Raw genomic sequence first — 23,312 nt, 5'->3', positions numbered from 1 at the left:
CAAATTTGGTATATCACAGTGTAATTTTGAAAACAGAATAAGGTCAATTGATTGACCTTATAAAAACAAACAACTTTTTTAGCGGTAGATTAAAATTCCTCTTGCTCTCTCTATAAATCTGTATCTGTTAGATTTACATTTCAATATGTTTTGTTATGGGCCGAGATTGAGCAGGTAGCTCTTCTTCCTCTGCTCTGAATTTCACCTACACAACCTTCTCCCATGCTCTGAAAATCTACCTTGCTTCCCTTCTTTATATCACCCAAGAGTAAGGATGCTGTGAAGTTTTCAGCTGTACCATAAAACCTCACTGTCTTCAATTTTACCTATGACTGGTGCAATTCTGTCCCTGCAGGTGGGCTGGCAGAGGTGCATCTGACCAGGTCTCAGCTCCCATTCTGCTCAGTGAAGCAGAAGGGGCAGAAACCAGGCTGCCCTATGTTTGTTTTGGTGACTTTGCAAAGCTAAAGAGGAATAGGGTTTACTTCAGTCATTATGCAGATCTGACTATTGGCATAAACGGGCAACAAAATTAACATGTGAATAGTGCAGTTTTACTCATGTCTAAGAATAGTAGTCATAAAATAGGCAATTTACTCCGAAGAAACCTACCACAGCGCATAAACTCCTATTGACCTGCACGATCCTGTAACTGCAGCAGACTTGCACTTACCTCAGGCACCGCGTGAGTACAGGACAAAGCACTCACGCGGCATGCGCTCGTCTCCCCGCCTATCATAGAAAAAACCCTAAATAACTAGTTTACAGTAATCCTGGATGATAGGACAAAAAGAGGCTATCTTACCATTTTCTTGCTGTCAAGCACAAGTGAAAAGAATGATCCTAGAAATCCAGAAAATAAAGCTAATTACCACCAAATTTTAAAACTTTTCTCTCCTTCAAGCTCAGGAAATACTCATTCAGTAAGAGAGGAGGTTCTCAAATAATAATTCATATGGCTAAGGACATTATTTTGGTACAATTAACCAAAGTCTCACTCCCTGCTCTGAAATCAAATTCTCTTTTATCTAACAAGCCTGTCTGTTTGGGGCAGTTAGTGTGCCACGAGCTTGCACGTTACACCAGCTCACAGTATGCGCACTTAGAAGGAGCAACAAGAATGAGACAAGTTACCTTATTAAAAAAAAAGAAGAAGAAGAAAAAAATTACATACAAAAGCACTCTCAATATCAATATTTAGACAAGTTAAGATCTGAATTAAGCTCATATTCTGGATTTTTTTTTTTAATTACTAGCCATTCTGGAATTACCCCAATACCCAAAAAGAAATTTTGGAATGCATATGATGGTCATTTTTGTTCCTTGAAACCACTTAATTCTAATTTTGGGATGCAGGTTTGCAATGATTTTCGTATTATTATAAATATTGTTAACACCTGCTTCCTTAAAAGTGAATATGAGTGTCTTAATTTTTTTAAGATTTTCAATAAATAGCTGTACAATTTTACATAATTATTTTCTTCACTTAGTAACTTTATTTCTAGCAGAGCAATATTAAGCACATTTTGAAAATATTTATTTCAAAAGGTTCACAGCACTCACCTCTTCTACTATTATTTCCTTCTGCAAAGGGAGTGAATTCAGAGGGAAAGAAAGGACCCCGGATTTCTCCGTTTCATTTTTCTCTGCCAGCTGAAACAATGTAAAAGGCGGTAGGGATGCGCACATGAAAGGTCTGCCGTCTCTGGGGCTTCTCCTAACTAGTTCAGTTACTGGTTACATTAATTTCCTCCTCTGATTTCATTGCGGTTATTGATAACATACAGAAGGGGAACGTACCTCTTCTGGCAATACGATATCCAGCCTTGCCTGGTCATTTATGACGCAGTGAAATACGATGATCCTGAGGCTGGGACCAGAGTCCAGCAAAATCTTCTGGCTCCCTTCATGGGATCCTTTCACTATAAATGTAAGCTCCTGATCTAAACATAGAGGCAGGGAACAAAGAGAATTTTAACTATTCCAAGCAAACACACATAACTAATAAATAAAACCCGCTTCTACTCTGCATGCCTTTTGTCTGATTTACACCACGATGATTAAGTAGACTTTGGGTGACTGAAACAGACTGAAAACTGATATAAAACATCTTGGTGGATCCACATAAATCATTAATACACAGAAATCACGTATTTTTTAAATACTGTAGCGTGCTATTTGGTAGGTGTTTTCCATGAATAAATAAAAGCAAGATTTAGATTTAAAGGAGTGTCAGTTTAAAGGCATTTTGGATTATTCACATTGAATAAGAGTCATTTATTTGATGTCAGTCTGTTCTGATTCATCATGTACATTTTATTGTATGTTTTGTCTGCTACAATAGTCAAATGATTCAAACCCAAAAATCAAGCAGACTGCTTGACATGCGCCCTCATGTCACCAGAACTGAAACAACCTGTCAACCCACAGGCTGTGCTCCTTGTGCGGAAAAGCCTTTACGTTTACAGAGAGACCGTATGCTGCTCTCTTACAAGATCAGGGCCAAGAGGCACATCATTTTAGGTCACTGACCTTTCCTCCCCATGTTACATTTCAGTCTGAAACTTTCTATAATGCAACTCAGCCACTGCTACCATTTTATTCATAAAGGTCAATTTTTCCATTCATGAATTATCTCCAAACAGCCATGATTTTTTGAGATTTGCCCCATGAGCAGCTTTACACAAGCTACTGTTTATTTGAATGAACTTAAAGACTAGTGAAGAGTCCTGCTATATTTATTACAGCTACATTTTACAGGCAAAGTTCTGATTTGGTGGTGGTTTGCATTTTGTGCAGACCCCTTTGATACAATTTTACAATTTAAGAGCTTAAGTTTATTATTTTTGCTCAAGCAACCAAAAAAATCTCTTTCAGAACCCTGAATGTGCAGAAACTTTGTACATACTCAAACTCAAATTAAATGTACAGGATAAGATTTCTACATATTAATTTAATTATAAGATAATATTAAAAGAAGATCCAACTTAGTTAAAAAATTTCATTTTGAACAAGCAATAAACAAAGATAACTAACATAATTTTGCCCAAGTTTTTAATTCTAGTATATATGGCTCTATTTTTGCATCAATTTAAGATTGGAACTAAATACTTGACTAACTTGAATTTTGACAGATGCAATCTTTGCGCAAGGTGGGGCATGGCGAAACCAAGTATTATGTGACACAGCTGGAGTAACATGTACAACAGATTATTAATTTTTCAACATCTGTTACAACACAAAAACAATAGGTTAATGAAGCAATAACCTCACTTGTGGATTGCTGCTTCAGCTTCCCCGTATCCACTCTAACCTCCAAACAGGAAACCTCACGTGCCTGTAACAAGAGAGGATAAATAATGATCGTGAGAAGTGTGGATGTCATTGCAAGTGATTCATACTGTTCTCAACCAATCCCTTTAGCTGATCAATGAGCAACACAATTGTTACCTATTACTATGTCTTCAGATAACATGAGGGCAATAGTGACATGGTATTTTTTCTGAGTTTGAAAGTAAAGAGGAACAACTCATGAGCTGCTTGAACTTGGAGAGACAGTTAAGTAAAGAAGATGAGACCTATTCAAAATAATAGGCATACTGAGATATGGGACTTTTCTTATAAGTGTTTTATCACTTTCTTCATTAACCCCTGATAGTGCTGGGTGTAATGTGGGAAGGAAATAAGGGGTAGAAAATTCAAGTTTATAGAAGGAAGTAGGTGGCACATGCATGCTGACAGCAGCCTCACAGCGTCCCTTTGAAGAAGGTAGCACTGCACTGGAGTGACGGGAAAACAGTGATCCTTAGTGCCAGCAACAGATCCTTTTTCTCAGTAGGACAGCGTGGCTGATAGTACTGGCTTTGGGACAAGCTCAAAGTTTCCAGAGTTAAAAGTATGAAACACTTGTTATGCAGGCACAGGAAAGACTTTAAGAAATATACATTACCACTAGTACTCCGTTAGTAATGATGCTATCAGGATAGTCCAGACTGAAAAACAAAATGGAAAATATAATGTCATGGGTGGGACAACGCAGATAAATACTTAAGTCTATGAGTTAACACATTACTCGTTTTCCCCCATCAACTTTGACATTTCTGACTTTAACATTCTCACTCCAAAATACTTCAAAGCTTTTGCCAAGCATAATTCTAGATGATGAGCTGAGTTGCAAGTTTTTCCATCCACCCATAATAGAATATGAAGCTGGGCTTTTACTGCTGTGGTTTTTCATGCTTGCTTTAGTAAACCATGCAATGAATTCTGATACATGCCATACTGAGTTTAGGGAGAGCTGGAGGCTGTTATATCCATCTTGATTGGTTTGGTCATTACACGGTTTGACCAAAAGTTTTGTACTTGAAAAACTAATACACTTGTCTAGATTTCCACAATTTTCCAAAAATCACCATAATGGTGGAAGAAATTGTACTCACTTCTATAAAGTGATTTGCAAAATGCACATGAGATTTTAATGTATCACTATATGTGTAGATGTGTTTCCATTTATCCATCTAGGGGCAGAAGTAGGTTCATATACTGCAGACGCCAATTTTTATACTCTTAAATATTTTTCCCTCAGAAAAATGTCTTATTAAGGATATCTTACCATTTTATTAAATTGCAGATGTAAATTCATATGGTATCTCAATAACCCAGATTAGTCCAAAGGGAATACATACATACATAGAATTACAAGGATTGAGCACCAACTCCTCAACCTGCTGCCGACAGTATGAGCTGTTTATTCAGACTTTACAAGCTATGGATTATACACTCTGTAGTCTCACATAGCTATATAGTTGAGATATGTATTTCATCTCACCTGAAACCAGGCAATATGCTTCCTTTAAAATCAGATGAATGACATTGTTGTTATCCATTTTAAGAGAAGGTTTATCATAACTATTAGATTTCCGTATAAACACACATGAGAATAGCTTTGTAAAGTTTCCCATGACAAAGAATTCTCCCAAAATTTCAAAGCTCATAAACAGTTTAAAGTTTCATTTCCAAATCAGTATTTTCCTTTAAGAGAAAAATATGAATTGGCTAAATACAGTGCAGAACACTCAGGAAAAACTTTCCAGTAAAAAAAAAAACCAAAAAAAAACCCCAAAAACAAACAAACAAAAACCCAATGCCCCAAAAAAAACAGTTATACACTGGAAAAAAAATTTTACTTAAGAATTTTGTAGGATCATTTTTTTAAATAGCCTGGTGAAACGAAGGTGGAAAGGCAGGAAAGGATGTCTCTTCATGGAGGTAAATATTCAGTAGAGTGTAGTATTATTTGAGGTATTGGTATCAGCAAAGTATAAAATTAGGCTGATAGTTAGGATGTCCAAGTCATGACCTTCAATCATGGAAGGGTGGAAGAACCTGCAGTGTTGGACAGAACGGCTTGGAAGGCTTCTGGGAAGAACCAGGACAACACAGGCATTAAGCACCGACGGCTGAGATGTCCCTCTTGGGGTGTCACCTCTGCGGTCGCTGCTGTAAAGAAGCCCAGCTGCTGTCACTTGTTGGTTACTCTCCACACTGCACTTCCAATTTTTATATCCTGAATTTCAAGGCTTCTGCTGGTCACAGCATAAGACAGATGTTTTTAAATTTTTTTTTTTTTCAACCTGGTGATCCATACACTTGTTTTAAGAGCAAAGGCACTCACCTTTCTCTGAAGCTTTGGAGACCAGCTGTGGCTGGAAACACAGCTGAGCTGGGTGCAGAAGAACTCTTACTATTCGGGTTGGCAGGGACCTTTTAATATTTTGCCTGTCTTTGGAGCACTGAATAACATCCACTTCTCAGGACTAACTAGTAATTTCCCTAACAACCAACCTGCTATTAGACAGCCCTTGTTACACCTACTAACACTCCTGTCCTCTCCTCCGTCACAGTTTGTGATTTGTGCCCTTTTATAATGCAGACCTCAGTTTTACTATGAGAATTGCGAGCATACTATGGCCGGTGGCAGGGGAAGCCAGGAATAGAGTCCCTGGGCATCCTTCTCCACTAAATGTCTGTCGAAGGGGTGCCTAAGACCGCAGTGGACTCTGTGAGCCCAGGGATCACTTCCCAACACCTGGTACGCATCAAACTGCCGCCTTCTCCTTTTTAGATCATGCCTGGCTGATAATGAAATTGGCAATACTGCATGGGAAGTTACAGTCATACAGATTCTCATATTACAGTTCACATTTGGAGTAGACTACTGTGCTCCATTTCACCAGAGAATCTGGATTTTTTGATACCTATATATAAAATCTTAATTCTTTCATGTCAGATCCAGCTTCCCCTTCTTTTAGTAGCTTCCACATAGTGCAAGGCTACTTTTCTGAGCTTTCTGACGACCCAAGAGAAGCACGGGGGATGGTACTATTTCGATAAAGAAAACTGTATTCACCTCAAAGGTTCTTTGGTTGTCGTCTTTCTCAACTTAAACTTTTGCCTTCAGTGCTCCTTGAGGCCCTGTGGCTTCCTGCCACAAACACAAATACGAACGGTACATTTGCCCCCCGATGGATGGAGACTCAGCCTACCCTGAGTTTCCTCAGCAGTGCCCAAACCAAATGGCTAGCATGATCTACTGGTCCCTCCGCACACGGGGGAAATTTCTCAAAATAACACAGCAGAACTACAGAAAGAAAAAAAGACTTTTATTTTCTAAAAATCATGCTTTTGCCATATTTCAATAATTAATGTTTAACTTTTATACAACTTTTTGTACACCTATTTACATTTATTTGTGTTAAGTGGGCTTTGTTTTAAACATTGTCTTTCACATTTGAAAAAAAAAAAAAAAAGAAAAGGGAGGGGGAGCTGAGATGAAAGGTTGTGCAAGAGAGGTCCTTCATTCTTCTAAGAGTTGTTTGAGATGCACCTCCTCAACTTGGGACATCTGAAAGATATAAAGAGGCCAAAAAGAAGATCAGCAGACCCAGCAAACGCCCTGGGGCCCTCAGACCTCTCCTTGGAAAGTCAAAGTACCTTTTAGTTCATCAGAAGTCTTTTTGTGGCCCCTCAATATCAGGTGTGGGCTTCACTAGAAGTCGGAGGGGAGGGGGATGTTGAGCGAGCGAAGCCACCTCGTCCAGCGGGACCCTGTCCCTGTAGCAACTCGTAGAGGCTCATGCTGATGCTGGACTCTACCAGTGGAAATACAAGGCAGAAAGCCCACGTTACCGTTGATAATCACCAGAAAATAACTCAAAAAGCACTAAAGTATGCAAATCAGCAACCTGTGTACAACGACCTTACCTTTTCTGTCACTGCTGCTCGAGGGCAGCAGCTCTCACACCAGCTGGGCTCGTGTTATGGGCCCATAAAAGATTGGGCGGGCGTTTGCAATCCCTTGGCTCGGTTGCTGGCGAAAAGGCACTGGGAGGAAGGAGCACGCCTTCCTCTCCGTGTCGTTTGGCTCTCAGTGCTTGCCACGGGCAGCGGCAGCAGAGAGGTGAGCATGTGCAGGTGCTGCAGGAGTGGCGTAAGCGTGAGGCAAAACTAGAAAGAGTATTTGTCTTGCAGTTGTGGAAACCAAGCTACCAAAATGAAGGTTTTCTTCCATTTTAAAGAAAAGATAATGGGAACGAATGCGGGAATCAATTTCATACAGCCCATCGGTGTATCGTGAGGGAATTTTTGCAATGTTCTTTGGTAAAAGTAACACAAAACACAATTTTTGCAGTGAGGTCAATAGGCAAACAAAAAAAGGAGTGACAAAGCCACTCTCGTAGGTGCAACCCAGGAAACTTTCTTGGCCTGGGGTTACACTTCATGTGTGATATTATTCATCTGAAATGCTGGAAAGAAAGAACAGGCTAATATAGTAAATCTTGCAATTGGTAAAATCTGGAATGAAGGTGTGGAAGGAATGAAAAACTACTTCAGATAAATTGTGTCAGACAAAATGTGCTGGTGGGAATAATTATTAATTTAAGAGATAAACTGCCATATTTACCAAAAAAAGTATGTTGTCATTGTTCCCATCACAATACCAGATTTGTAGAAACTGTCCCGCATGGTTAGCTGTACTTCTTGTTAGCACTATGGTTAGCTCTCCCCCTCTGAAAATTATCTATAATTTCTGTCAACACTTCCCCCAACCAGCAATGCCAAAAACCCTTGCCAAAACCTGCTGAGCTTGTTCCACACAGGAGAGCTTGATTTGGTCCATAGCTTTCTGGTGACCCATCTCAACTGCTTCAGTTCAGTCCTTCAGACCTTTTCAGGGCTCTTTTGTTTATCACAAGTAATGCAATCCATTGTCTCCGATTTTAGTGCACAAACCCTTTCATTAATTACTCCTGATACCACTTTTCTATGTTGAGGGGAAAAAAAACCCTCTCAATATCCTACCAAGATCACGATATTTAATCAATTCGGATGTGCTTACACCTTTATTCCAGGCTCGACTGATGGGCAGAACAGTATTGACCACCACGCATATGCAAGAAATGCACGTGAGGGATAGTAGGGGAAATGTTTATCTGCCTTCCGACAAGAAATCCATTTTCCCAGAGAAGTGTCTTCCCTTTTCTCAGGCCTGCTGGGACGTCACAGGGACATTCCCTCCCTGACTGACTTACGATGCAGCAATTTCTTCCCTTTGCGCGTGGAGTTCTTCAGGCCACAACTATTACGTTGTCACCCAGGTGCCGCACTCTGAGTGAAAACGGTGGATCAGATGTGTTCTTGCTGTAGCAACTGAGCCACGACTCTTGATTCTTTTTAAAACCTCTTCCTTGGCACTGCTCGGGTTCCTTTTTATTTGTACAGTCCCAACTATCTTTTCCCAACCAGTAGGATTCCTACTCAGACAGCACCTGCAGAAATTACTAAATTTCTGACTTTATGTATTGAATGCGTCTCCAGGAGAAGACAACTGGCTGCAAGGTCCGAGAGAAGAGTTTGACACAGAGCCGGTGCGCACATGCTCAGAGACAAATTCCAGCCTCCATCCCCACATGCAAACCCACTTGTGCACAACATGCAAGCCAGACAACCTGCCTGGATCTCCCTCATCACAAGAGAGGATTATCTAGGGTATGATTCTACGTACCAACTCCAGAAGCCATCCTCTAACTTGCAGAGGAAGGAAGATTGTATTCAGGCCATTTGGGACATCTACTGGAGCTCCTTCCCCAATGCTGTTACTGATTTTGTGACAGTCCTAAGCTGTGATAGGCACCATTTGTCTTCCTGTCGCTGGGCCTTCTGCCAGTTTTGGTGCACAGTAAAAAACAAACAAGCCACCCTGATGAGTTTCCACGAGTTGTAATAGGAGATTCTGGGACTGCTTTAACTCTGATGGCTTTTTTGCTTGTGAACACTGGGAGATCTTTCCTTCTCCATTCATAACACTGAGCTACTGCCCTTTCTCCAGCAAGTCCCACTTTCCCTTCCATCAGGAATAAACACGTTATTCAAACTCTCCACCAACATGCTATCCTGCTAGGCCTCCTGAAGTGCCCCGAATGCCTTGAGAAGGTCCCAGCAGTACCACCCCTTCTCTAAGGTTGTTTTAACAACACTTTCAGTCCAATAACATGGATCAAATTGGTAACAGAAATCCTTTCAAGTAACTTCCTCGGAGTCATAAAGCATATTGTGGAGACAGACGAGAATAGCCGTGATCCTGCATCCCTCTCCCGTTAGAGCAACAGGCTCCCCGACTTCTCCACAGCATGAATTACCTGAAGCAAACACGTCCCCTAAACAGTCAAACTCCACCAACAGCTTCCAAGCCTACCAAGTGAAGCTAGTGCTGCTCCTCCAGTTCTCCTGGTTCCTCAGTCCTCAGCCTCCCACAGTGATCTTTGCTCCTTTCTTTATGCAGAACATTTAGTTCCTCTCCCTGCTGGAACTGATACCCAAGTCTACCACAGCTCCCCACATGTAGCCAGAAGAGCTAAACAGATCAACTTACAGGAGAACATTTTATAATGCTTGGATTTGAAAAGCCAGATTCCCCAAGAAGGGGCAACATAAGACATTTAGACTTGGCACTCCTTCTTCTAAGGGTCAAAACTTCCTCAATATTGTAGTTGTCCTTATTGTTCCTCGTGTATTGATCCAATGACAAAGAGAACAGGAGGAAGTTGGTGCCCCGGAGGCAGCAGTCAAACAGGGCAAAAATGACATTTTTGGATATTTAAAATCTAAAAATATGTATTCTGAAATTCCAATTTACTAGACTTGAATGAAAACATCTAGGTATTGCTTTCAGAGACTGTAGGTTTAAGAAGCACTGTCACATATGAACCAGCTTTCCAGGCTATTTTTATACTGAATACAACAGTTTATATAGGATTAGGACTCTACTCACGTGTTCTGCAATGTGAACTCCACCTCCAGCTCCTCACGTGTCTGAGGAGAGAGGAAAAAGAAAGGTATGTTTACTTATTTTTCTTCCTAGCTTTCATCATACCAGTTACGTATAATTTGTAAAATATATATTTAGAATAGCACTTAAGAAAATTCCCAGAACATAAGAATAGTTTGCAGAAAAAAACCCCATTGTGCCAACTGAAGATACTGAATTTTAAGATACTGAAAAAACAGTTGCTAAAACTAGTTTTTTGAAATCTAAATGCCATATGTGCATGCAGAAGTAGAGACTAATATTCTGCTAAAACAGCCATTTTTCAGATTTTAATTCCCAAAACAAAAAGAATCAGCTGCTTTAATATTATTACAATTTAAAGTGGCTGAAAATTCAGAACTCATACCAAGAACCAACAAACTTGCCAGAAATATTCAGAATTAAGGCATCGGGTAATTAGTTTTACCTGGTTCCATCCTACATTTTTAGCATAGAGATTTGTTCTTAACAAAAAGTAGCACGGAGCACTCATACAGGGATTTTAAGTCTTTCTTACAATAGCAGCAAAATACAGTTTAAATAGATTTTTCCTATAATGAAACACTGTAAAAGGATATATTTAGATGGAAGGAAAGAATTTGCTTTTGTTCTCGCCAATTCCATTGCTCACCTGAGGATTCAGCTGAAACTTCACTCGAACAGTACGTCCTACAGTGAGTTTATCTATGTCAAAGAGAACTGTGCAGAGTTCGTCATCCCTGGTGATCGTGTCTTCATCACAGACCTTTAGCTCCAGCACATTCTGCAAAAAGAGGTTAAGAATATCATGGAGTTATTTCTATATCTAAGAGGTCCATAAGGCAGGAAAATCTCAAGACCAGGTTTTCCTCCCTCCCCCCCTCCAGTTTTAGAGGAAGGAGGAAAAAGAAGAAAGAGAAACAGAAAAGGGAAAGATTTGGGAGTATTAGACTTCACATTACTGATAACTGTACATACACAAAAGAAGCAGGCTTGTCCGCCTGGGGAAATGAAACAAGACAGGCAGGTCATGCAGAACATTCATGAATTTGTGATAAATAACTGTATTAAATGTTTCTACATTTATTTTATGGCCTTTGGCTCTATGTGTATAAAACAGGCACGGGTGCATAAAGGATGTTTACAGGATTTCCTTTCCACCATACCTAGAACTAACTGATCTTACTGTTATTTTTATGTGATCTTTATCTTGGGTTTCACTTGTATATGTCAAGATCAGGAATAGGATAGTAAGGCCATATTCTGCAGGGCATTTAATTGCTTCTCACTGCTTCAGTATAGTAGATGTGTAAGTAACAAATAGCTGGAACAGAACAATACCAAGGAGGATGTAAGCAACAGAGCTTTTTCTGGGGAATCTTTAACACCTCCAGTGTTTGGAAACTAGCTATATACTTATTGGTTTATTGTAGTTTTGCATAACCTACTGACCATCTGCAGACAGCAAATGAGTGAAATCCATTTATTTTCACTACCTTGACTCGGCGGTCGATCTTATAGCAGAAAGCTTCATTCCAGACAGGGTTTTTGCTGTTCCTGATTGTTCTGGTCCGAACCTTCTCGGTTGAAGCAGTAGGCAGCCACAGTGTCACGTAACAATCTGAAAGGGTGACTGCATAACGAGAAGATGAGCAGAGTGATAACGTATCCAGAGAAAGAATTACTGCACTGTGCACGTTTAACCCTAATAAGACAAAGATAACACGGTAGGGGATTTCTTCTTAAAATATACAGGGTGAGGAGTAAATAATACAATGAAGCACTCACAGGAAAACAGAAACATCCTCACACACTTGCCATGCTCATTCCCAATATAAAGTTTTATTTGAAATAGCACTGTACTCCACATGCAGTACAAGCACACCTATCCACGCTGCATTTAGCTTTATATTCATGACTATCCAAATGACTGGGGCAGGGTAACGTTGCCAAAACATGAGAATATCTACCGGCATATGCCCTCTGCCACGTGCACTCACATCAGCTCTAGGATGGTTCCTCTCCGCTCAGGCAACACACCTCACAACCTTCGATCTGGGCTGCAGAGAGACCTGTTTTCTAGCATTTCCTCCCCAGATTTGGTACCTTAACTAGTTGAAAGCCTTTATCAAATTGCTGGCTTAAATGAAGAGCAAAAGATTTTTTTGCCGAAAAGTAAAGTGTTCCCCCATCAAAGCTGAAAAGTTTTATTTCCTTATCACAAATCAGAATGTGCCAACTTCATAGTCATTCATATATTTGATTAAATTTTTAGAAGTTGTCTTTCTCAGCAAGTCTTATGGAACAAAACAAAAAAAAAAAAAAAATCAGTCTCAGCACTAGGGTTAAGTTACAATTCATCCTATTCCTTCCTACCACTCTATCTGCAGATTAGAAAAATCTTGCCATCACTCAAGTCTGGGGAAGGAAGCCATAAGTGCCACCAAAGACATCAGCTCCTTCCACATTCTGACCCCCCATGTTTGGAGGGAGAACCGCCAGGGAGCGAGACTTGCAGAAGCTTGACACAGGCACCAATGGCCTTTCTCTCATACCTATAATGCAATACATATCCTCCCTATTTCACACCAGCAATGCTCAACCAGTCATCCGGTTCTGACAGCAACCTTGTGAGTCAGAAGTAGTCAAATAATTCAACCCATAGTCAATCCCTGCATCATGCTCAAAACCTGTAACAGTGTTATTACATCATATTAAGTACAATTTTCTTCATGTATTTCCTCTTTATCTTTCAGTAACAACTACAGATTTAGATTTTTCTATCAACATATTTCTCCCAAGTTGTGCTTTTATCATGTAGTTAACCAAGCTATCACTATCAGCAAAACCTTGATAATGACTGTGGGAAGAAAAGTGTTTCCAGAAAGTTCCCGTAACCTTCTCAGAAGAGCATGACTGATCAGACATTCGGCAGAGGCACAAGTGCAGGCAGATGAAAGTGTAAATAGTTAATGGTGATTAATGTTAGAGCTTCCATTTTCAAAGAGCTTGAGACACACTGATGAATTACTTCACAGTGGCAATGTAAGGATTAAGCAAATAAGTACATTAAGAAATCTTGAATGACTTGACAAGATCCCATAATGCAGTCAGTGTCAGGGTCCAAAACACAGTCTAGATTTCTAGGCCTATACCTAAATCTATTACAATTCTCTCACTTTGGAAAAACAGTAGGGAGAAAGACTTTTAAAGCATATTTAGTTTCCATTGGTAAATAGGAATGTGAGAATCAAAGACCAAGAAGAAGGATTCACTTCAATAAATTAAGCACAAACACTTCACTAACAAGAAAATATGAAAAAATATCATTGAAATGGGAAACACCAAGGTCTAATGAGAAAAACAGGAAAGCTAAAGTGGAGGAAATAAATGCTAACTCAGAATTGTAACAAGAAGCATACTGTTACCATTACAAACAGATAGAAAAGGGATACTTTCCCATAGTTGAAAATACCTAGGTTTCGAGGAAAACTAACTGAACATTTGGATTCTCAAATGCCTTTTTAATGGCTTCATAAAAGGTAAAGCCTCTCTGACACATTCTTCTCACTACAGACAAAAAAAAATGAAAAATTTTTTTTCCCACAATAATTTGAGTTTCCTCAGAAAACAAATTTTCTGCTGAGAAAATACTCTTGCTGAAGAGTTTTCAAATCTCTCTGCCAGAAACACTTTAAACAAAGCCTTGGGAAGCTCAAGGTCTGCATTTGGGGCATCTCAAAGGGGTAAAGTTATGATTTTCGTCTGTTCTTGAGACCAGAACACAAGGAAGTAAGGCAATATGATGTGGCAGACATGCCAACAGGCTTCATGAAGAAAGACTGTACAATTCACTGTGGTGAGGAGCAACTGTGAGCAATTCATTCCTGAGAAGGACAGCCACAATGAATTGAAACATAAGCGGGCGAGCTGCTGGAGTACACAAATGCGCGCGCAATTGTGCATGCAGGTTTGCAGATGCAATTGCAGTGACTGCCTGGTCAGGTCACATATTTGGTTGATGCAAACCATCACTTAGGCATTTGAACATCTGGGTTTTGTTAAATAAAAAGTCAGTGCATACAACTATAAACCCACAAAGTGTGTGTTTCTGCACATTAAAATAGGTCTTTAATCTCTAAGAAACCCAGAACTTTACATCTTACAAGGTGCTCTCACTTTGTCTAATGAACCAAATCCCTTTTTCAAAATGACACAGTAAATATCACAAAGTAGTTTGATCATCTGTTATTTCTAGAGTAAAAAATATTAAGACATAAACAGTAAACAAAGCATTCAGTAAATCATAGCAGATTGTTTAAAGCTGAAAAATAAAAGGAAAAAGATAAATAAGCACAGTAGTATTACATTGCGGAAGATGCAGGAGTGACCCAGAATACCACAAGTGAGTGCAGCAGAGATTTGTTCCCTGATAGCAATCATTCATTCAAAAATACTGTTGTTAAGCACAACTGCCACGTGTTCCAACCACGTTCTTCCTGCCAGAAACCACCAAATCCAACCTCAGATAAGAAGATAGAGTTTTCCCTCTACTTTTGACCCATTACATTAGTTGAAATCTCAAACTACATAGTAGATTAACTAAAATTTGCAGCTGGTTTCCTTAGAAACTATGATGTGCTGCACAAAATTCTGAGTGTGCCAAAAGAAATTTAATTTTGAGTGATGTTCAGCAAGATTTTGGTGAACATAGTGTGGACTTTTCCTCTTTGTTTTACATCTTTCCAATTTATTCGTCGTCTTTCAATTTGAATTTTCTTATTCTATTTGTCTTTATTTTGCCTCTTTCTTTCACGCCTTTCCAACTTCTTTACACAGACGTTTCACCATTCAAATTTCCCCACGAAAGTGACTCAGTGGCATAACCGCATTTTGAAAGGCACCTGAACAAGCCCCAGTGCACCCAGAAGAGTGGGCTATTGAGGACCCACATCGGTGGAACAGAAGCTGTGAGGAAGCTCCTCAATGAATTGAAAATTTTAAAATTCAGAATTAAACCAGTCCCTCCCCTGGGTGAGTCAGTGTCACATCTGGACGGTGAACAAACGGTTCTTTCCACCTATTGCAAGTCTCATTCTTCCACTGAGGATTTTCATTTCGTATTTGGTGCCACACTGGTTCAACGAGCTGATGCCCACTAGTCTGCAGAGGCAGAGAAGGTGAATCATTACAGGGCTTCCACAGTTGGATATCACCAGACTCAGCAGACTTCCCTACTGGAGAGATTTCTTCTGTCTTGGTCTCTTGTCACTATTAACTCTTGTTCTGTGATCTGGCTATGACATTTTTCTCTTGTAGCCTCTATTCTAGATAGCCTTTTCTCACTTCACCTCACTATCCCTCACTTAAACTCCTTTAAAACTCTCCCAATAGTGCTCTGTTTAATTTTTTCTGACTTTTAAATTGCTTCTTTCTCTAGGTTAAATAAATTCCCAGACACACTGGATTTTATCATCTCTTCTTGCTATTTATAGATTCTGCAGAAGTAATAGAATGTTTTGGGCTTGTAGTTCTGTTATTTTCATAGGCTTTCCTACTACTGCTGATTTTACATTTGCATCACCAGCCCCCTCCTTTCTTCTATCCAGAAATTCTGTAGGGAATACTCAGGTTTCTTACTCAAAAGTACAAGAATTTTCATCATTTAAAGAGCAGCCCTCTGATCAGCAGGTAAGTCTGATGTCACAAGGATAAGAAATACATCTCATACATCATACATACATCAAATGTATCCCCTTGCTTGAGTTAGCCTCTTTACACTTAAGAGCAGAAAGCAACGCTTCAGTATCACAATAAAAATAATTCTTGCAAACTTCCAGCAACATATCTTTTTATTCCTACACAATTTAAGAACAATAACATTGACCAAATATATTCTTTAATTTAAAGAATTGTAAGAAACATCCAACAGTAGTAGAAGTACTCACGCAAGTCTGCCTTCCGGACATTCCTCACCCTTAGTATTTTTACAGTGAGCAAGTTGAAAGGAGATACTGGTGTCTGCATGACAATTCAAAAAAAGAAAAAAGAAAAAAGACAACATTGAGATTAATGTTATAGTCTATAGTCACAGACTACTGTAACCCTAAAGCTCTAAGGATGTAGATAAACCAAGGTTTTTAAGGTTGAGCCAGTATCATTTATCAAACCAACTGGAGCAGTTGGAAAAACTACACAAATTTTTGGCACAGAACCCTTTTCAGGTCTGAAATAGAAGCAACAGATTTCAAAACCACATATGAGTTGAGAATAGGTGCTGAGAGTTTGATTTGATAAAGATCACTTCCTTCTAACTGCACTCCATTATTATCACAATAAACACCCCTACAGCACGTGCGTGGGTGTCCCCGCCACTTACACACCACTGCCTGCAATAGACGGACTGTCTCTGGGACACCGAACTCTGTCACAGCAGCTGTGCAAGTAGAGCTAAGCGACCACCATGCACCAGCAAAAGCTCCTGCACCAGCACAAGCTCCCACGCAGAGCCTAAAAGGCCAGAAATGCAGCTGACAGTGACAGAATACTTCTCATGAAGACACTGATCCATCTCTGATCTTCAGCCCTGATCCCCAGCATAAAGCTACAAAACTTTCCAGAGATGATCTTGGGACTTAACTCACTACTCCACTAGATCTTGGACACTTTGGGCTCAAAGATATAAATTCTGTAATACCTCATAACTTCCATGGCTCATACTAACATGTCTTCATATTCCTCAGGCTATAAATTAACTCCCCATTCCACCTTGGAGATAACTGCTTAACATCTTTCTCTCCTCTCACACACTAACATCTCTCTTTCATAGGTACTGTCTTTCCTGTTAAAACCAATGTATGTACAGGTATCATTTCTCTCAACACTTGCTTAAAATTGGTATTTAGCTTTAAGTCTAGTGATTCTGTTTTAGAACAGAAACAGGTGTTTTGTGCCTAAAAACTTAAAATAGAATCATAGAATCATTAAGGTTGGAAAAGACCTCCAAGATCATCGAGTCCAACCGTCAACCCAACACTACCATGCCCACTACACCATGTCCCTAAGCACCTTCTCTACACATCTTTTAAATACTTCCAGGGACGGGGACTCAATCACTTCCCTGGGCAGCCTGTTCCAAGGCCTGACCACTCTTTCAGTAAAGAAATTTCTCCTAATGTCCAATCTAAACCTCCCTTGGCGCAACTTGAAGCCGTTTTCTCCCATCCTATCGCTAGTTACTTGGGAGAAGAGACCAACCCCCACCTCGCTACAACCTCCTTTCAGGGAGTTGTAGAGCACAATGAGGTCTCCCCTGAGCCTCCTCTTCTCCAGACTAAACAACCCCAGTTCCCTCAGCCGCTCCTCACAAGACTTGTGCTCCAGACCCTTCACCAGCTTCGTTGCCCTTCTCTGGACACGCTCCAGCACCTCAACGTCCTTCTTGTAGTGAGGGGCCCAAAACTGAACACAGTATTCGAGGTGCGGCCTCACCAGTGCCGAGTACAGGGGCACGATCACCTCCCTGCTCCTGCTGGCCACACTTGTCTAATCTATCTATACCAGTTTGTAAGAACAGATATTAACTCTATCCATAAACCCTTTTGCTCCTGCATTCACAGACATACTATAGCCTAGTAAAGTTAATACGGTGTCCTAACACAAACACATGGGTTTTATTACTTTGCATCTGAAGTGCCTGTATTAATCATAAGCAGCAAAAGTAAAAATTATGTACTGATGTTAACTGATAAAAGGTACCTTGCTACTATTCCCTTCATACATGCTATACATTTTGCCGGACCATTTGTCTTTCTGGCTGTAGCACAAGGCTTATCCTGAAGTATTTCACAATGCTTTGACAAAGCGTTAAGCAACTGGGACCATAACGTGACATTGGACACTAGCACAATGTAATGAAGCAGGTTCTTGTCCTCACCAACAAAAACCTCAGCACCTCTGAAAATGCAGCAGAGATGAAGAACAGCCTCCAAGAAACAGCCTGGGTAATTCCTAGCATATCCTCTTGCACTTCCCTTTGGGTCGGCAAGGGGCCTGAAGATGCAGAGTTGAAGGTCAGTGAGATAGCAGCAGGAGGGTCGGAGCAGTCACTGATACGGGCACATTTGTTCTACATTATCTTCACCCGTCCAGACTCTAGCACAGGGTGCAGTTTTATGGTGCACAGTTTGCGAGCACTTGAATTGTCCGCTGTGGGACATTTCAGCTGTCTCAAAGAGCATATCACACCTCTGCCTGCTCCGTTATCCCAAACATGGCCACAAAGGAGAACTTGGACAGACACACCTTGAAAGAAAAAAACTAGTTCTTTTTTGGGGAAAAAAACCCAAAAAATTACAGTCTCCAATCAAAAGCAACCAAAAGACATCATGCCCAGACTACATAGTTGAACTGCCAGAACTGCTTTTCTATATGCATTAAATAGAACTAGGTGAAACACAGAAGCACTCCTAGGCACAGGGATCAACAGCCAAGGCTTGTCTATCTTTGCCAAATCTACTGACATGTTTGCTACATTTATGCTTGGTCCCTGCTTTCCCACCCAATAAAACCTAAATGTTTTTGTTCTCAGCAGTGCTATTTCAGCAGAAGAGGTGGAGCATATCTTTACCCAGGAAGGACTTGAGCAGAAGTTCCCCATCCCAGGGAAGTGCTATAACCACTAGGCTGGACATGATTTTAAAGGAATAAACTTTGCTCGGTTCTTATCTCGACCTCTACCTGGTGCATCTCAAGTGGGTAGTGGTATCTCCCTGCAGCCCTAAGCGGCACACAGACGTAGGATCAAAGACGGGTGTTTCTGTGCTCGGCTGTCCCTGTTAGCTGGCTGTACCTATTTATGCAGTTCCCTGCTCAGCTGTTACAGTTCCCATTCCGGTGTATCTAACTCTCCAAACATACCGAATCAATCCTCAGTGCTTCACTCTGGGTTGCAGAGTTCATTCCCATACTAGTGCCTTGGAAGTCAGACCTTATAGCTCCTAACTTTTAGGTGCCTGAATGCTTTGTCAAGTTTATCCGTCAGCAACTTACTCAAAGTCACACAGAAAAACTACTGAGGGGCATATCTTAAACTGGATAATCCGCTCGTAACAGGTAATGACTTCCACATCTTTCCCTTTAATGTGATGATGACGATATCGCAGGCTGGGTAAGTTCTGAGGCCAGAAGCCTCCGAGGTCAGTTATTACACACACTTCGACTTTCAGCTTCTGTATTTATTTTGTCTGAGACATGATTGTTACCTCATAAACCGGAAACACAAGCCAGGCATTTTAATAATCACTGTTGAAACTACTTACATACGTGAGATTGCAAACACAGGACTTGGTCACACTATCCTACGTCAGATAAAAGTTCAATTAAGTCCTGTGGCACAGTTGTGCAATCCTTACATATCTCGTCCCAGGGAAGTCAATGGGACTGTTCACATATGCTAGTGTTCATCCATATGAGTAAGAGTTACATCACTGGGCTCTAAAACTGCTGTTTCAGTAAAATTCCAAGCTTATACTTCTACAAAAGTCTTTTATAGAATTTTTTTTCTTGAGGAGTGAAACACATACAACATTCCCAAGTTCCATCAAGAAAAAAGGCAATTATCAAAGTAAAACAGCATGTCAGATCTCTTTGGAGCAGAGCACTCTTCCCTTAGCTTTCTCTTCAAAAAGGAATAGAAATCTCACCACTACTTTAAAAACTATGAAGACCAACAAAGAAAACGCTCAGAAAGAGTGGCAGGACTTTAAAACACAGATCATTGCCTTGCTTCTGACCTGGGTCAGGTATGTGGCACCTTTTAACTTCAAAGAGTTTTGGAGCCTCAAGGGCAGGCAGGATTTCATTACGTCACGATGTCTACCACCTCAGGCAAGGTCGCCAAATGCATAAGAAACACTTTTCCTTGTACTACATGTTTTGTATTTATTTCATCCATTTTAAAATATCCCATTAGCTGGGTCTAAGTCACTAGAAGTCACTGGGATTGTTCCAGAATAAAAACAAGTGGAGCGACAGTGACTCAAGGCCTGTTTCTTTCCAAGAGCTATGTAAAACTTGTGTGGCTTCAGACTGCTGTTTTCATGTGGTTTTTCTTCTCTTCCTGTTTGCAGCTCTGCAGCTGGACTTGCTTGTCAGAATAAATCCAAATCTTAGAAGAGAAACCAAGTCAAGCATTTCCACAGTTCAACATGGCGTTTTCTCAAGACCACACTAGCCTATATTATTTTAATATGATACAGTAATTTGAGTGATCTAAAAAGTATTACCTTTTTGCCTATCGGCTTAAGGGCACTACCAACATTTTCTCACCAAATATTTTACATATTCCCTTCAGTTTAAATGGCCACTCAAGTTTCAATCACACATATCCCATATCCCATGGGTTGCCCTGAAACTGACTCTGACAATGAAAGCCGGTTTCCTTAACAGTAACAAAAAACAACTCAGATATACTACGCTTATATATTTATCATCATAAATACCAACTTTCATGGCAAAAGAAAAAAAAAACTCAGGTCCTTCCTGATTTTTGCCTCTGTGAGCCTCGAAAAGTCAGGGCAGAAAGAAGGGGCTCTGGGTGTTACTCTAAATTGTGTGTACTGTATCCAGGTCACTCTGCCACCCTAAATACCCTAAAGACAAGAGGCACAATCTAAAGCCACTGAACTGTACAGGTCTCACAACTAGACACCTACTAACAATGTAAAAGGATAAAAACAATGTAAGGATAAAAAAAACCCACAGCTTGATCCTCTAAACACAGCTAAGTTTACAGGACTAAAGGTAACAATTTTTATGATCCTCTTCCTTAGGGCTGCGAGACTATATAGAGAGGCCTAAACATCATTTTAAAAGCTACTTTTGGAAGAAACTCTGCAAAATCTTTGCTTTACCACAGCATTTCACTTTGAACAGAGAAGGCGAGTGGCTTTCGGGCACAGTCAGGCATCAGATACTATCAATAACAGCAAACCTTCATGACGCAGATCAAATTTACCATCATTTGGGAGAATCTCTGTATCACCCCCATGTGGACCCAAAGCCCAAAACGAACCAGGCTGGGAAACCCCCACATCACTGAAGCAGGGGCAAGAGCCCATCCTCCCCACTACAGATCCCCAGAGAGTGGCAGCTGATACTGGCAGCCCCAAACCCATTGCAAGTGTCTGAAGACAGCCCCATCCTGTTGCCACCGCCGGTGTTCCCATTCGCTGGCTCACAGCAGCTTATCTGATATATTTTCCTTTATGCTAATACCTGTTAACATGAATGTCTGCTAATTGCCCAGGGAGTTTTCACTTGCCTGTGCAAAGAATTCATCCTCAGTTCAGCCTTTACAAAACACCTTGTTGCTCTTTTTTTGCGTTCAGAGAAGTTTGGGCAGTGCTCCCAACTCCTACCGGGCTGATGAGATTGGGCTTGTCAGGAGGCTGAACACAACACATTTATTCCACAGTTTTACCTGTTCTGACGCTGTGTTTTTAAACACGGTGTTACACAGAGAATTGCAAGCTCTATGGCAGGTCATTACAGCACAAAGAAAGACTACAAGGAATACCAGAGCACTAAGAACAACTGAAAGACCCATTTAAACGGAGTCTTCTCTGAATAACGTATGAGACAAGTGGGTGTTTCATCCAAAGAAATCAAACCACAAAAAATGGGAGGAATTAAAAAATTAATAGAGGCGAAGTACAAACCAGCCCAGATACAGTGCAACACCTACTCACAGCATCACAAGCATCAGACACCAAGAGAGGCCGGACTATGTGGAGTTTACCGAAAGCCAAGGCAATATTTCATCTACAGAGTTGAAGTCGCAGCTCAGCTTTTCAGTGTTCAGTAAATATTGCAGTACAGTTTTCCCCCGAGCCATTAAATTCCTAACATGTTTTCTGGTGATCTACATTCAGCACTGGACAGCATTTAATGAAGGGCCAGCTAATTACTACCTACCGTTCTCACCGCTGGTGCTGAGGTGCCCGTAAAAGTCTAGGAAAAACAACACAAGGCAAAGTTAAGAAAACTAAGCTACGTGTTAAACTCTTATTTTAGGCTGACATTTAAAAACATCTCACATTCAAAGCCATACTTGGAGCTAGCTCATTAACGACACTCATTAGGTGTTTTACCGACCACCAAACCCATCACAACTCTGTGCCAGCTTCTCATTTCCTTGACATGAAGCTTTTTTTTAAGGAAGCACAATAAGTAACATTATTAGCCCTAAAACATAGCTTGAAAATGCAGACATGCCACAAGGTTCTGTGAAAGGCTAGACTACAAAAACCATCCTTGCAACCACGAGATCTGAGGAACAGCATACTTGCTTTCCGTGGCTTGCCCGTACACCTCAAACAGCTTGTTCTCCTCTGTGATCAACTTAACCGGAATATCAGACAATTTTAGCTACTTTATGCTTACTATCGGCTTCTTTTGCTTACCTCATTTGAACTTAAATTTGATCCCATTGCAGTCCCAGTTGCATGTAAGTCCAATGTTAGAGGATACCGAGTCGTACAGCTGGCAGGAACTCCTCATGCAGATTAGGGGTGGAGGAATAGGGATTTTATGACGAGGCTCTCCCGCCCCACCCCTTTATTATTTCCAGTCATTAGGCAGTCCCCTCCCTGCTTCCTGCAGCCCATTAGAGCACCCCAACTGAGTCAGCAGAATGAAGAGCGATTTCTTTTCTACCTACTGTGATGTTTGGGGGGAACACTGAAGCCCCTTTCTGCCCAGGGATTGCTTTCTTGAAAATACTACTGCTAATAAAAAGTTTTGCATTTATGGAACAACTCTAACGCCCAAGCAAAGCGCTTGCGACTAATTAAATCACAGCTCCCAGAGTATCTCTACACTGCCACCGTCATACTGCAGGGTAGCGGAGAGAGATCTCAACAGCTTCTTTCCAAACCATGAACTCAAATACCTGTAGCAGTCTTCC

General features: G+C 40.6%; 1 protein-coding gene across 1 annotated transcript in view; it reads right to left on the bottom strand.

The window, feature by feature from the left end:
• Window positions 1-22,836, bottom strand: part of LOC142083207 (cytosolic phospholipase A2 epsilon-like) — a 33,513-nt gene extending 10,677 nt beyond the window's left edge. Inside the window, exons 1-11 of the mRNA XM_075152445.1 lie at window positions 22,810-22,836; window positions 22,322-22,357; window positions 16,294-16,366; window positions 11,842-11,978; window positions 10,998-11,129; window positions 10,331-10,371; window positions 3,950-3,992; window positions 3,274-3,337; window positions 1,801-1,943; window positions 1,564-1,653; window positions 806-843 (exon numbers count right to left, since the gene is read on the bottom strand). Coding sequence (XP_075008546.1) covers window positions 806-843; window positions 1,564-1,653; window positions 1,801-1,943; window positions 3,274-3,337; window positions 3,950-3,992; window positions 10,331-10,371; window positions 10,998-11,129; window positions 11,842-11,978; window positions 16,294-16,366; window positions 22,322-22,357; window positions 22,810-22,836 — 824 coding nt within the window. The remainder of the gene's footprint in view (window positions 1-805; window positions 844-1,563; window positions 1,654-1,800; window positions 1,944-3,273; window positions 3,338-3,949; window positions 3,993-10,330; window positions 10,372-10,997; window positions 11,130-11,841; window positions 11,979-16,293; window positions 16,367-22,321; window positions 22,358-22,809) is intronic.
• Between the last annotated feature and the right edge of the window lie 476 nt (window positions 22,837-23,312).

The sequence above is a fragment of the Calonectris borealis genome, chromosome 5 (assembly GCF_964195595.1).
Source record: "Calonectris borealis chromosome 5, bCalBor7.hap1.2, whole genome shotgun sequence".
NCBI lineage: Eukaryota > Metazoa > Chordata > Aves > Procellariiformes > Procellariidae > Calonectris > Calonectris borealis.
This window is presented reverse-complemented; position numbering and strand designations above follow the sequence as displayed.